Source organism: Aptenodytes forsteri, unplaced genomic scaffold, assembly GCF_000699145.1.
Source record: "Aptenodytes forsteri isolate BGI_AS27 unplaced genomic scaffold, ASM69914v1 Scaffold87, whole genome shotgun sequence".
Taxonomy (NCBI): domain Eukaryota; kingdom Metazoa; phylum Chordata; class Aves; order Sphenisciformes; family Spheniscidae; genus Aptenodytes; species Aptenodytes forsteri.
Window position 1 is genome coordinate 4946104 of NW_008796041.1, and position 13250 is coordinate 4959353.

Consider the following 13250-nt stretch of genomic DNA (forward strand, 5'->3'; position numbering starts at 1 on the left):
TGACACATGGGAGAAACACTGATTCCTCTGTACTTTTCTGGTAATCTGCTGCAGTATTTACAATTCTCTTCCTTTAACACTTGGTGTGGGAGAAAAAGAAGGGATCGACAACAAATCAGCTGACAAAGTTCCATGAGAGCTATCTTTTTTTTCTGGAGCCAAAGCAAAATCTTAGGGCATTAGGAATAACTTGCTGATTGTTCTACCACTCTGTAAAATAGACCTTTTTATTTAAGGTTTTAGATTTTAGGGGGTATTCTTTGAAACCTTTTGACTGAATAAAATGTTACAGTTTCTGGTGCCAGTATATCAGTTTTTAGCACATTCACAGAATCACATAATGGTTGCAGTTGAAAGGGACCTGTGGAGGTCATCAGGCTTTGTTTGACAGGATAATAACAAGGTAGAGAAGGATTTCTTGGGATGTACCAACACTATAGAAACATAGGTGGACTGTTTGGCACCTTTTTGAGCTCTTATGCTGTTGTTATCAGTCCGGCATCCAAAATGTGTTTATTCGGAAATTCAGAGTCCCTGAAAGCTTCTGTTAGTGAGCAAATACAAACTTGAATGGAAGACGTTAAGGATAAGGAAAAACAAAAAGGAGGGGAAGATCCAAATAGTGGTTGTGCATAGTCACCGCATTCAAGATAAAGGCTCCAGAGCAGATTTTGGGGGGTAACTATGCACCCAGTGTATTGGTCAATGCTATCTCATTGCCATTGTGCATTCTCCGCTATCTTTATTCTTTTCCTATTTTTTGCAGTTTCTTCCAGCTCAAAAATCAAGGTGATATTCACTAGGTCAGCTGTAGACGTGAGTAACTGGTCTAATCAACTACACTCTTGCCCTATAGTCAGTGGACACAAACAGGCACTTTTAAAGTGCCAGTCTTTTTATCTAATGTCCTATGACAGATGAGATTAACTGCCTTCTAAATGTTCCTCTTTTTCTCCATTGAAGGTAAAAGTTACCAACCGCAGTTATAAATGTCTGCACAATACACATCCACAGTTTAGTGGAAATCCTGCTTTCTCACCTGCTTAGGTAGTGCCTAAGTCTTTTGAACAATACTAAGCTACAAATAAGATTTAACAGCCTAAAGAATAAGTGTTCAGTTAGACCACACTGAATAATAATACAGTAATTCCAATAAACTTGAATTTATGTGATTTGAATATGTCTTCTAATAGTCTGGAATGTTTCTTTCTCCCTCTAAAAGCATGACATATATTGCCATTAAGAGATGCTGGAAGATACTTAAAGCAACTGAAGGCAAAAAAAATCAAGAGGTAATTTTTAAGGGATTTAATGACAGCTTTACTCCAAAATGTTTTATTCTAAAGGTGGCAAGCTAAAACAGCCTTCAGAAATTTAAGATTTCTTTTATTAGAACCGCTTTATTTCCTTCAGTAATGATTAGAATTCCCATAATCTAAGACAGAAGATTGTGGGCTGCAGCCATAGAATAAATAGATTTTACTTTTATTGCTGCCCATCAGACACCAAGTAAAAAAAGTAAAGTGCCTTACAGCAGCATGCAGAAATGGCAACTCATCAAGCAGGCTGTATGCTAAGGTATCACAGTTCAGAACAAATACCAGCACTGTCAGTGGCAATGCCTTTGAACAGGCAAAGGTTAAGTATCATTTTTTTAGCGTTTTTTTGTTCTAGGTTTCTGTTGCACTTCAAAGTTGACATAAAGAGAAGTAAGCTTGATTCTGTTCGTATTTTGATATTGGTTGTATCTTCCAACACACTGACCAAAGTCTTTTGAGGCTTTTGTGTATATACCATAATTGAGCTGCATAAGCCTGGATAGCAATCATTGTCTTCAATAGCTATGCACAGCAGCAGCCAGGAAGCATATAGCAAATATTTCTCCTGATGCATGCAGGAAAAATAGGTAAGAGTCTCTCACTTGGTTTTGCTATATTGGCTTCCCTGTGGCAGCAGAAATAAATACATAAAATCCATTTTTTGTCATGTCAGTTTTTGTGACTTTTAACATATACACCAACAATTCACATAAGTAGTGGTAACTGGGTACGTACACAACTCTGCAATGAAAACAGCTGAAAATATCTTATTTTATTTCATAGTTTTGAAGGCTTAAAAGTAAGCTTATCAATTAATGACAATAATCTGAGATACTGAGATAACTTGGTCTTCCTCAATCACATATTGAAAGCCTTTATTTGAGAAAAAGAAAAAAGCTGGTCATCTTTTTGCATTGTTCAGATAACAGTCTCAGCTTGATTGCAACTTCAAACAAAAAAAAAGGCATTCTCAAACTAAAAAAGTAATCCCTTCCTCCTTCTGTTGACAAAATTCTTTATTCTGCAGGAATTTTTGCTGGTTTTTGGTTTAAGTTAACGCTTTACATTTACCTGAACCAGCTTTTGTGGATTTCTGTGATCTGGTGGCTGAAAGATAACTTGACATTTAAAGTCTCTCTTTGGTGGCTGAAAGATAACTTGACATTTAAAGTCGGCTAAATGCTATGAGTCTATTTAATGCTAATAATACAATGCATCCTCCTCATGAGTACTATTACAGGAATGTGGTTTGTAAAACTGGTAGGATTTCATGAATCATTGAGTGATTTTGTTGGCAATCACATCTTATATTGAAATTAGCTGCATTTCTCCGTACCACCACTCCTATTGTATCGTACTCCAAACTGCAAATCACTAATGGCAAGGAAGGTCTTCTAGTTTCAAACCTAAATTTATCCATGGACAATTTATATCCATTTGGTTTGCAGCCAGTATACCTTTCTTCCTATATGTCATACTTGTGGGATTCATTACCCTAGGTTAAACTAGCCATATTCTTCTAACCTCCAAAAATCAGCCATCTGACTAAGCATTTGTTTTCATGTCCTTGCTCCACTTGGGGTGAAATAAAAAAATACGTTTAAGATCCTAAGTGACATTTTAGACAAAACTTATGCGTATAAATTCAGGAGAATCATCCTGAAAAACTGCCTGTGACCTCCACAGGCACACAGTATCCATGAAAACCTTTCTATATTTTCCTAATTCTGGACACCATAGAGGCTCAACTGTGGACCCTGTCTGCCAAGCTGGCTGCTTAGGCAGTTACCTCCTGCCTAACACTCTTTGGATAGAGAGTAGTATGGGGGTTTTATATTTTATTTTTGTATTTTTTTCTCCTGTCAGATCTACAGTCTGATTTGGTGGTCATGCTCTGAATATGTATGTCCCTCTATCATTCTGTGCGATGGTAACTTTTTTACATGTAAGTCTAGCAATTTGAATGTTTCCCCTAAAGGTAGAAGATGTGAGTCCTCAGTCTGTGTGGGATTTGAATTTGTAGTTCACACATCACAAAGAAATGCTTGGGCCACCATTCCCATTCTAGATGGGAATGTAAACTTCCCTGTCTGCATCGTTTTGTTTAGGCAATGTCTACCATATGCAGAGGGACTCAGCAAGAAGGATGTACAGACTTTAGGAGTACAGAGCAATTATTTGTTGATGAATACACACAGCAGACAGATACATCTGAAAAACTGTTAATATTAATATACCTACCACCTCAGTGAGGCCCTTGAATAGTGTTTGCTGGCCAGGCAATTGTCAGTCAGGTTAGGAAGCGTCAACTTCTCCTGCTTCTTGGAACAGACCAACCTGGACTGTCACTGTTGCTGAGTTGCTGCCATCCACTTCTGTGTATTTTTCTTTTGGTTTTATACCTCTTCATGTCAGTATTTTTCTTCTTGAATTCTTCTCCCAATGACACTCTGTGGTTTTGCTCTTTTTTTTTTTTCCTTACATCACCTGGCTTTCTCTCAAACACCTTCTCACATCTTAACAGCCTTTTTCTCAGTAAAACTGAGTTGAGGACCCACAGCTGTGCTGCACCAGCCTAGGCCTTGCATTGCAGACATCTGAACCTCTGGGCCGAGGGTTTCAAGAGTTCCTTCTCTCCTTCTGTTTGCAAAAAGGGCCATTCTGCAACAAGCAGGACAGGGACCTCACAAGAGGAAGAGTGACTCTGGCTTCATGTTACAATATATCTCTCCAGGGCAGGAGGATGCGAAGGCTTCCAAAGCCTGAATATATATCTACTTTAAAGTAACTAAAACATAAGAAAAGTAACTAAAACTTAAGAAGAATGTAGGGTAATTTCCCTCTATAGGAGATGTGTTTTCCCTACCTGGCATCAGCTTGACTCATCTCTACTAATTTGACTAATCATTTAGCAGTGGCACAGGTTCAGTTATTGTTCTGCACTCCAGGTATGCTCAACATGTAATAGTTTCATTTTTACCTGTAGAATAAGTGATATTCTCCAAGAAAAAAACACAAGGTTTATCTGACACAGTCTTCCTCCAATAAACCCATATTGCCTTCTAGTATATGGCCCTTTTCTTCATCACAAGGATCAATTCAACTTTCTTTCAAATTATTTTCTAAAACTTTGTAAACATTTGAATTGGACTAGCATAGCTGTAGTTACCAGGAACACTTCTACACATTAAATAAAAGTGGATGTGAGTTGAATGTCAGTAAACTGTGTGTCACTCAGTTTGGGTGGATTATGTATGTCTCATAGCTGCTTGATTTGGCTTTCTTATGCCAATATACTTTAATGAATACTATTAGACTATGATCATGCATTTCCACATCCAATATGATGATTTCTATTCTGTGTGCTCATTTCCTGTTGGCATTTGCTTGTGTTCAATCTCACTATTATAAAAATTTGAGATTAAAGCACATATTATGTGGACCATACCTTTAACTCTGAAGCAATCTCAACTGCACTGTGGATATCTTTTTATCTGCAAGGATACCAAATACTTTGTTGCTTGTTTAAATTTCCTTTGCAGAATTTGACTTAGCTCAATTTTTGGAAATCCTTTCCTCATCCTTGCTTTTTCTGATCTTCAAGATCTTTGCTATGCTCATCAGATTGCTTTTCCTCTCTGGGTGGGCTATTTGGTTACTTTTTCTATTATTTCATTAAGACGCTTATTCATATGAGATCTTGGAAATATGCTGTACAAGTTTGTGAAAATAAAACCCAAATCAATTAAAAATAAACATCCAAGGTAAAACTGTCTTAGTCTCAGAACAACTAGTTTATATTAGAATTTATGCCAGAGATGTCTTACTTTTAAATGTATGTTTATTGTGTTTTCTAAGAAACATACTCAAATCTATGCTTAGTGAAAAAGATGGCAAATTTGAGTAATAAGAAAAATATTTTAGTGACTGCCTGCATTGCTCCTCCCCCTGTTTTGTTTATGAGGTAATTAAGGAGAAAAAGCTTGCTTTTCTTTAATAGATATATTCAGGTTTTTATAATTAGCATATGGTTTTTGATAAAGATTCTGTTTTGTAATGTGATTATTTTAGATAATGAAATCAGAAGGATTTTAATTTTTCAGAGATTTATTTCTTAATGCTTATGACTGCCTGCATTGCTCCTCCCCCTGTTTTGTTTATTAGGTAATTAAGGAGAAAAAGCTTGCTTTTCTTTAATAGATATATTCAGGTTTTTATAATTAGCATATGGTTTTTGATAAAGATTCTGTTTTGTAATGTGATTATTTTAGATAATGAAATCAGAAGGATTTTAATTTTTCAGAGATTTATTTCTTAATGCTTTTTTGTCATTCCTATGTTGGTTTTATGATCTTGTTTTACTGAGACCAGTGAGGAGGAAGAATTAGGAAGGGATAAATACATGATCTAACCATGACAAAGGAAGTAGTTGGTTGGTATCTAAATTAAACTAAAGCATTTGCCTTCTGAAGTAACTTAGAGATGTTTTATGGGAAGAAGCATTTGTTTTCACCTTCACAAATATATTAAGTACTTTGAGTTACTTTCAGTTAGAGAAAAACTCTAGTTTACCAATTAGCGTTTGCCAGGAGTGGGTAATGAATTTATCAACATACTGCAATAAAAAATTCTTGACTGGCAGGGAGATGGAATAGTTGACCTATTATTTTCAACTTGAAATTATCTAACATTGTGGTATGCGAATACAAAAGCAAAGGAACTGAAATGCCTGAGCTCTTGCATGACAACTGAAAAATAGACCTTCACAATGAATGTTAGATGTGTGCCCTTTTCATGATGACATTTGTTTATTATGAAACTGAATGAGGAGAACATTGTGACACAACTACTTTGTTCTGTCCAGCAATATGGGATTGTAAGGATTGCTGAAAACACAGGGAGAGAGCCATGGATTCAGAATTTTAAAGCGCACTAGTATCACTTGTGATGCCAATAATAGTGTCTACTGCCAATTCAGGAACCAAAGGGTGTGGAGAATTCTGTAAAGAGCTAAGAAGATTTATCTAGTGAAGACTGCTGAAAGAAGATGATGTCCATTTCCCAAATCCTAATAAATTTGGGTTGACAGGCTAACTGAAAAGATAGCCTTAGGGAAAAGCTTGCATTTAGGGCATGAGGTTAACTGAGGAAAAGACAAGTCTAAAACTGAGGCATATGACTTCATGGTACAAAATTTGATTTTACAGAGAGCCATTCTGACAGAGAATGAGGACCTAGAGGGCTGGTGATATAAGAAGATTTTTGTAGGCTGTTTTGTGATCAAATATCCACATGATTATAAAAACTTAGATTGGAATTTAAGAGACATAGCTTGGGAGAAGTATTTGCCATATCTATGTAGCAACACTAAAGAATAAAGTGGTAAATAGATGCAGATATAACAAAAGTCCAAGAGGGCAATGGCAAGGTTCATTAAATCACTGCGTATCTGGACAATTCCAGGTCATTTCACTAGCATCACTTGCATCATTATGGCAGGGAAGCAAGACTGGGACTTCCATCTTTTGACAAGATTTAGTGCAATTTGCCAGTTTGCTCATCATCACCTTCCTTTGCTCATGTTAATAGTCATTATTTTCCTTTTTAAGAGACTTGTTCTACTATGTGCTCAGCACAAAGCACAGTCCTTGAGTTGAGGAACTTTACTCCAGGGAAAAGAGACTGAATAGGGACAGTGAGCAAAGCTGAGAGGAAACAGTGGCTGGGTAACTGTTTTGGTTTTTAAATACTTAATACTATTACTAAAGTTGCTAAAGTTATTATAGGCAGTCCAAAGAATTGATTCTTTGAAGGATTTAAATGAGGGAAGGAAAGTGACTGATGAATCTGGGAAGGAGCAAGTGTATGAGCAGTGAGTAGGCTGCAGCTGAAGAGGTACTAAATGGGATCTACATAACCAGCAGAGCTAGGAGTAGTAATAAGAGCCAAATGTAGATGTATAGAAAAGAAAAAAACATAGACACCTTAGAAACTGGGTATATTATAAGGAAATAAATGGAAATTGTGACAAACAAATGGTACTGTGAGAAGAACACATGCATTTAATGTATAAAGTAACATGTTCTTTAAGAATATCTGTATAGCATGTATGTGAAATTCAGCAAACTCTCAAACCATGGATTATTTCATAGTAGAAGCCACTAATTATTATTTTTATGAACTTAAAGATGGTTAAGGATAGATTCTGAGAAGCTTAATAACATTTACATATTGTCTTATTCCCATGCCCCATACTGACAGAAGCTATATTAGCACAAATAATAATGGTATTATTTCTGCTTACATTGTGAAATGAGTATTTGTCAGGCTGATTGGAGAAGGGAAAACCTGCCCCCATTTTTGTGGGTTTAAAAGCTTTTGGGCCCTCCAATAAATTTAATTAAAAAATTGATCTATTATAATTATCTAGTCAACTTTGTGTAGTGGTATTTACAATCATTATGAGAAAAGAATCAAGGATACTATGAAATTGGGTCTTTTTTCTGTAGTTTATTTATGCTAATTGTTACCTAGTATATTTAGTCACTTACAGACTCCTGATAATACTAACATCATGATTTTCTGTGGGCCAAATTTGTTTCCTGGTGTATTACTTCTATTTTAAGTTTTTAAAAGATAGTTCACAACATACTTATGGCTTCCAATATTGTTTTCTAGGAAAAAAAGTTGCTGCCCATAAAAAGGGAGGAAGCTATAGTAAAAATTCCAGATAAATCCCTCTAACAGAAAAATTTGCAAGAAAACTAAGTTATATTTCACACATTCTTCAAAAAAGAAGTTACTTTTATTTGTATTTCTTAATTAGTGCTGTCCAGACAAATGATGTGTAGTTGGAGCACTTTTAAGTCCTATGGAGGAGGATAATCTTCCCTGGAGGATTATGTTTTAATGCTTTTTTTCCACAGAAAAACTAAACATAAATCATATTTAATAGTCTGATGCAGAGCCACATTCAGTTTCGAGTTGCAAAGGGTATAGTAACTATTAGGGGCTTCATTGCTTTTGGATGCAGCTGATTCAGTCAATAAACTGCATTTATTTGGACAATATTGACAAATAGTTTTAATAAACATTTATTTGTGTCAATTACTAGGACTCACTAGTTTGGTCATTTTGTATGAAAGTAGAATAATAAACACACAAGGCAATTGTTAGATGACCTGAATGATAATGCATGAATTCTTGCATTTCTTGTGCCTGAAACAAAATTTGTCAGACAAAGAAAATTATTTTATACATTAAATAGCATCTCTGTAGTTGCATTTCAACAAAATCAGCCCACATGAGCTTTTTTTTACTAAATTTTGTTTCACATGCAATTGTCATTTCATCTGCAATTCTTGTAATTTATATTTCACTTATTAGCTTAATCAGCTATTTTTTCAAAGGGGCAGCATCATAGTAATGATTCATTTATTTTAAAAATGATTAAAACCCAAGAGAATTGTAAAGCCATTTAACAATGGGATTTGGATCTGAAGTATGCAGATAGACTTCATAAATTGGGGTTTTGGTAGATTTTAGATAATTCCAGAAAGTGTCTGAAACCAGCTAATCTCAAAATGTCTTAATTTCTAAAGACATCAAAAATCATAGTATCCTGGACATACCTACTGTGCACAGAAACTTTACTAGGCACCAATGCGCTCAGAAATATCCTGGTTGGGATGTGAGAGCTGAGCACATAAGCTCCATTGTTGATGAACAGAGGAGATGCCTCACTTCTGGTTAACTATCTTGAAAACCATTTGTGGTCCTATCATGACCAACCCTTATCACGCTGTGAGAAATGCCACATCAATGACAATATGCTGGCATCACCAAGAGTTAAGTACTCGTGGTAGGAAAACCTGGCAGTGCATTTGTTGAAGTCAGGCGCCTCTTTACACTGAAAAAGTCAAGTTACATGGAGTCAGAAGGAGAGCAGGGAGTCTGGTGCTTACACCCCTGTCATTCGGACATTCTTTGCTGGCAGGGGCAGAGCAGGAGTTCCAGTCTCTGCTTTTGGTGTTACCTCATTTATTACTGTATTACTTGTTAATATAAAATGCGTTAATAATTCTGGAGTTGCACACTTCTGCCAGATACCCTTTCTTCTGATTAAATGCCACATCTTCTGGGCAACTGACTATATACCATTGGATATTCTGAAATATTCAATGGTATATAACTGATCAGTCATCCATACTATTCCAATATTACCAGCAGTGTTACCTATATAATTACTAATAGAACAATTTTGCTCTCTTTTTCATGTGCTTCATATTCAGTAGGTCACTAAGTTCTCTAAATCAGAGAAATACAATAACTGAATTGCTGAGACTTTCCATCGTCACAGTAAAAGGAGTTAAAAACAAGCATACAAAAATTTTAATGTACAGCATAGACCTCTTATCCTCCAATGAAGCTCATTTTGCACTAGTGAAGTAGAGCTTCATTATCTATTCTAGTATCCAGAAGATTCTGGACTTTTTCTTTCCTTTTAGTACTTTTCTGTGTTTAAAATTTTCTTTTGCTATTCTAAAGAAACTATACCCCAAATCCACTGCAAACAGTCTGATTACTCCTCTCATGTAGTAGCTAGGCAACTGGCAACAAGATCTTTTGCACAGATATAAGGTTTGTCCTTTTTCTCTGATTTTCTGGGAAGAAGAGTAAAAGGAGCCAGTGTGCAGCAGAGATTTAGCAGTAAAGAGAGCAGACAGGTAATCTTCCTTTTGGGTTACAGCCATATTAAATTTATACACTGATATACATACACAAATTCAAGAGGGGAAGGTAACTTCTGAAGAGAAACACAAAGAGCCATGAGTCACAGTTGGTCTCCTTTTACTCAGATTTACAAAATTAGAGGGAACTACTGATAGATTATAGAGGTTTTAGAAAACAATAGATGTTAGAAATATATAAGCAAACTTTGTACATAAAAGTCATCAATACTTTGGAACAATGTAATTGCTGTTACTTTTCACAGTATATTTTTATGTTCATTCAGCTTGGCTTTCTGGAAGCTTTCATGCTTCACTTCTGTTAGAAAGGTGTTATGGATCTTCCTGGAAGAGCAGCAAACAAAGAAAATAACTTTTCAGTATGCATAGCATTCAGATTAAAAGTATTCAACTGTATCAGTTGAAAATGCCGTATGATTTTACTTTTAAGTTTTCAAATAAGTAACTTCATATGTTTGTTGCATCACAGGTACAGGAATGGCTGTGCTTAAACTGCCAGACCCAAAGGGCAATGTCAGGACAACTTGGGGATATGGGCAAGGTGCCACTTCCGAAAACAGGCCCTTCACAACCAGTATCCAAACCACCTGCTACTCCTCAAAAACAGCCTATGCCTGCTGTCTCACATTCTCCTCAGAAGACTTCCACACCGCCTACTCCAGCAGCAGCAAAACCGAAAGAAGAACCAGGCGTTCAGAAGGAAGTTCCAAAACTTCAGCAGGGGAGACTGGAAAAAACATTGTCAGCTGATAAAATCCAACAAGGAATTCAAAAAGAAGATGCTAAACTTCAGCAGGGAAAACTTGTCAAGACATCCTCAGCTGATAAAATCCAACGTGTTTCTCAGAAGGAAGACCCAAGACTTCAGCAAACAAAACTGACAAAGACAGCCTCATCTGATAAAATTTTGCATGGAGTTCAGAAGGAGGATGCAAAATTTCAAGAGGCAAAACTGGCAAAAACATCTTCAGCTGATAAAATTTTGCATGGAGTTCAGAAGGAAGACATAAAACTTCAAGAGGCAAAATTGGCAAAGATACCCTCAGCTGACAAAATTTTACATGGAATTCAGAAAGAAGACCCAAAACTCCAACAGATGAAAATGGCAAAGGCACTATCAGCTGACAAAATCCAACCTGCAGCTCAGAAGGAAGATACACAACTTCAAGAGGTCAAATTGTCAAAGGCAGTTTCAGTTGATAAAATCCAACATGGAATTCAGAAAGAAGATCCAAAACTTCAACATGAGAAAACCATGAAAACTTCATCAGTGGAGAAAATCCAACAGGAAGTTCAAAAAGAAGAATCAAAACCTCAGCAAGGGAAACCGTCAAAGACACTTTCAGCAGATAAAATTCCTGCAACAATAAGTTCAGACCAAAAGAAACCCCTAAGCACATTGGAAGAGGATAAAAAAACTGTGCTCCCAGAAAAGCGCGCACCACATCCAGAGGACAAAAAAGAACAAATTACAGCTGAGACTAAAGACCATGTTGCTGAACAGAAAGCAGAAGCTGAAGCACCTTATAAGGGAGCGCAAGCTAAGAAGCAAGAGGATGTTAAGAAAGAGGGTTTGACAACTGGGATTTCACAAATGGTTTTGAAAGCTGAAAAAGCTCAGGAAGAAGAAATTACTGTTCAAACAGCACCTTTGCCAGGAACTGACCATGTGGAAGCAGTGAGAGAAAAAATAGTAAGTGGCTTTCTCCCTCCCACCCCCCTTCTCCCTTGCTACAATTTAGAATCTGATCCTGACAGACCCTCTCCTTTATGTCTTCCTGCTCTTTATTGTTATTCTCTGTGCGGGATGATTCTAAATGATAAAAACAATGACTCCCGTTGAGTGAAAGTTTCACCAGTTAGTCCTATGCTCTACATGCAACTTTCCAATACTTCTTGCATGATTTTCAGTCTCAGGCAGTTAAGCATTTGAAACTAAGGCAAAGTTCCCATTTAATCATTTTTCCAGTATTTCTGATTTATTTACCTGCTTCTGTAGACTCTCCAGACTGTGGAGTTTATTTGTTGTAATTGGATTGTTTTCATAGTTCTTAATCCCAAAAGGGAATAATTTGTGATGGTAAGGTGTCCAGTGTTTTGCAATACCAAAATATAATAAACATTTGAGGAATACTTTGTGATGCCTGAACATGGTATGTTAAAGTATGCAACCTTTACATCTTTTTACTATTTCATTTGCTTATCTCATATGGACAAGTACTTTTAGGTAGGGTTCTTGGTGGGCTCTCAAGTCAGATGAAAGGATGAGTTTATGATAGTATGTACTAGAGGTCTGCATTTCTTAAATAAATGCATTTGCTGGGTGTGAAGTCACCAACAAGTCACTTTGTCAGCTGAAGTGAGTAATATACACAATTTGTTGAGAAATGAAAAATTATGTTTTTTATATCAGCACCGCAAATTAGGTGCTGATTATTATGTTATGAAAGTAGGAGTAGGATTAGGAAAAGTGTTTAACCTTTGCCAAAATTATGTTTAGAAATAATCCCAGTCAAAAAGGTCAAGGGGTTTTTTTGTTGATTTTTTTTCCTTGTGATAACCAAGATATTTGGACAGAAAAATACTCTGATTCAGAAATTGTGCTGTGGAAAATACTACTATTTTTATAAACCAAGTTTCTTGTCTGAAATGTATCTCCTATCAGATGTTGTGTTTCCTCCTCTTGATGGTATCAAGAGGTACGGTGTCCCCTGATTGTACTCAAGGGGTTTTTTTGTTGATTTTTTTTCCTTGTGATAACCAAGATATTTGGACAGAAAAATACTCTGATTCAGAAATTGTGCTGTGGAAAATACTACTATTTTTATAAACCAAGTTTCTTGTCTGAAATGTATCTCCTATCAGATGTTGTGTTTCCTCCTCTTGATGGTATCAAGAGGTACGGTGTCCCCTGATTGTACTGAGGGAATCTCTGAATTATGCTCAGAGTGAGTAACATAGCCAGAAATCCTCCCTTCTAGAAGAAACAAGAAGGAGATCTAAGAAAATCCTATATAAATTTGATTATCTCGTATCAAACATAAGATACTATTTCAGGACTTTCCAAGAGTAAGCTTAATTTTGTTAACAAAATGTCACTTCTGTTTTGTTTTTTTTTTTTAATTCATATCAGAAAACTTAAGAAGTAGACTTAGAATTTTGTTACTACTGTTAAAAATTT

The 13250-nt window shown here is 36.0% G+C and overlaps 1 protein-coding gene across 1 annotated transcript in view; it reads left to right on the forward strand.

Moving 5' to 3' along the window:
• Nucleotides 1–13250, forward strand: part of PCLO (piccolo presynaptic cytomatrix protein) — a 393514-nt gene that overhangs the window by 170062 nt on the left and 210202 nt on the right. The window contains exons 5-6 of the mRNA XM_019473705.1: nt 10539–11015; nt 11091–11762. Coding sequence (XP_019329250.1) covers nt 10539–11015; nt 11091–11762 — 1149 coding nt within the window. The remainder of the gene's footprint in view (nt 1–10538; nt 11016–11090; nt 11763–13250) is intronic.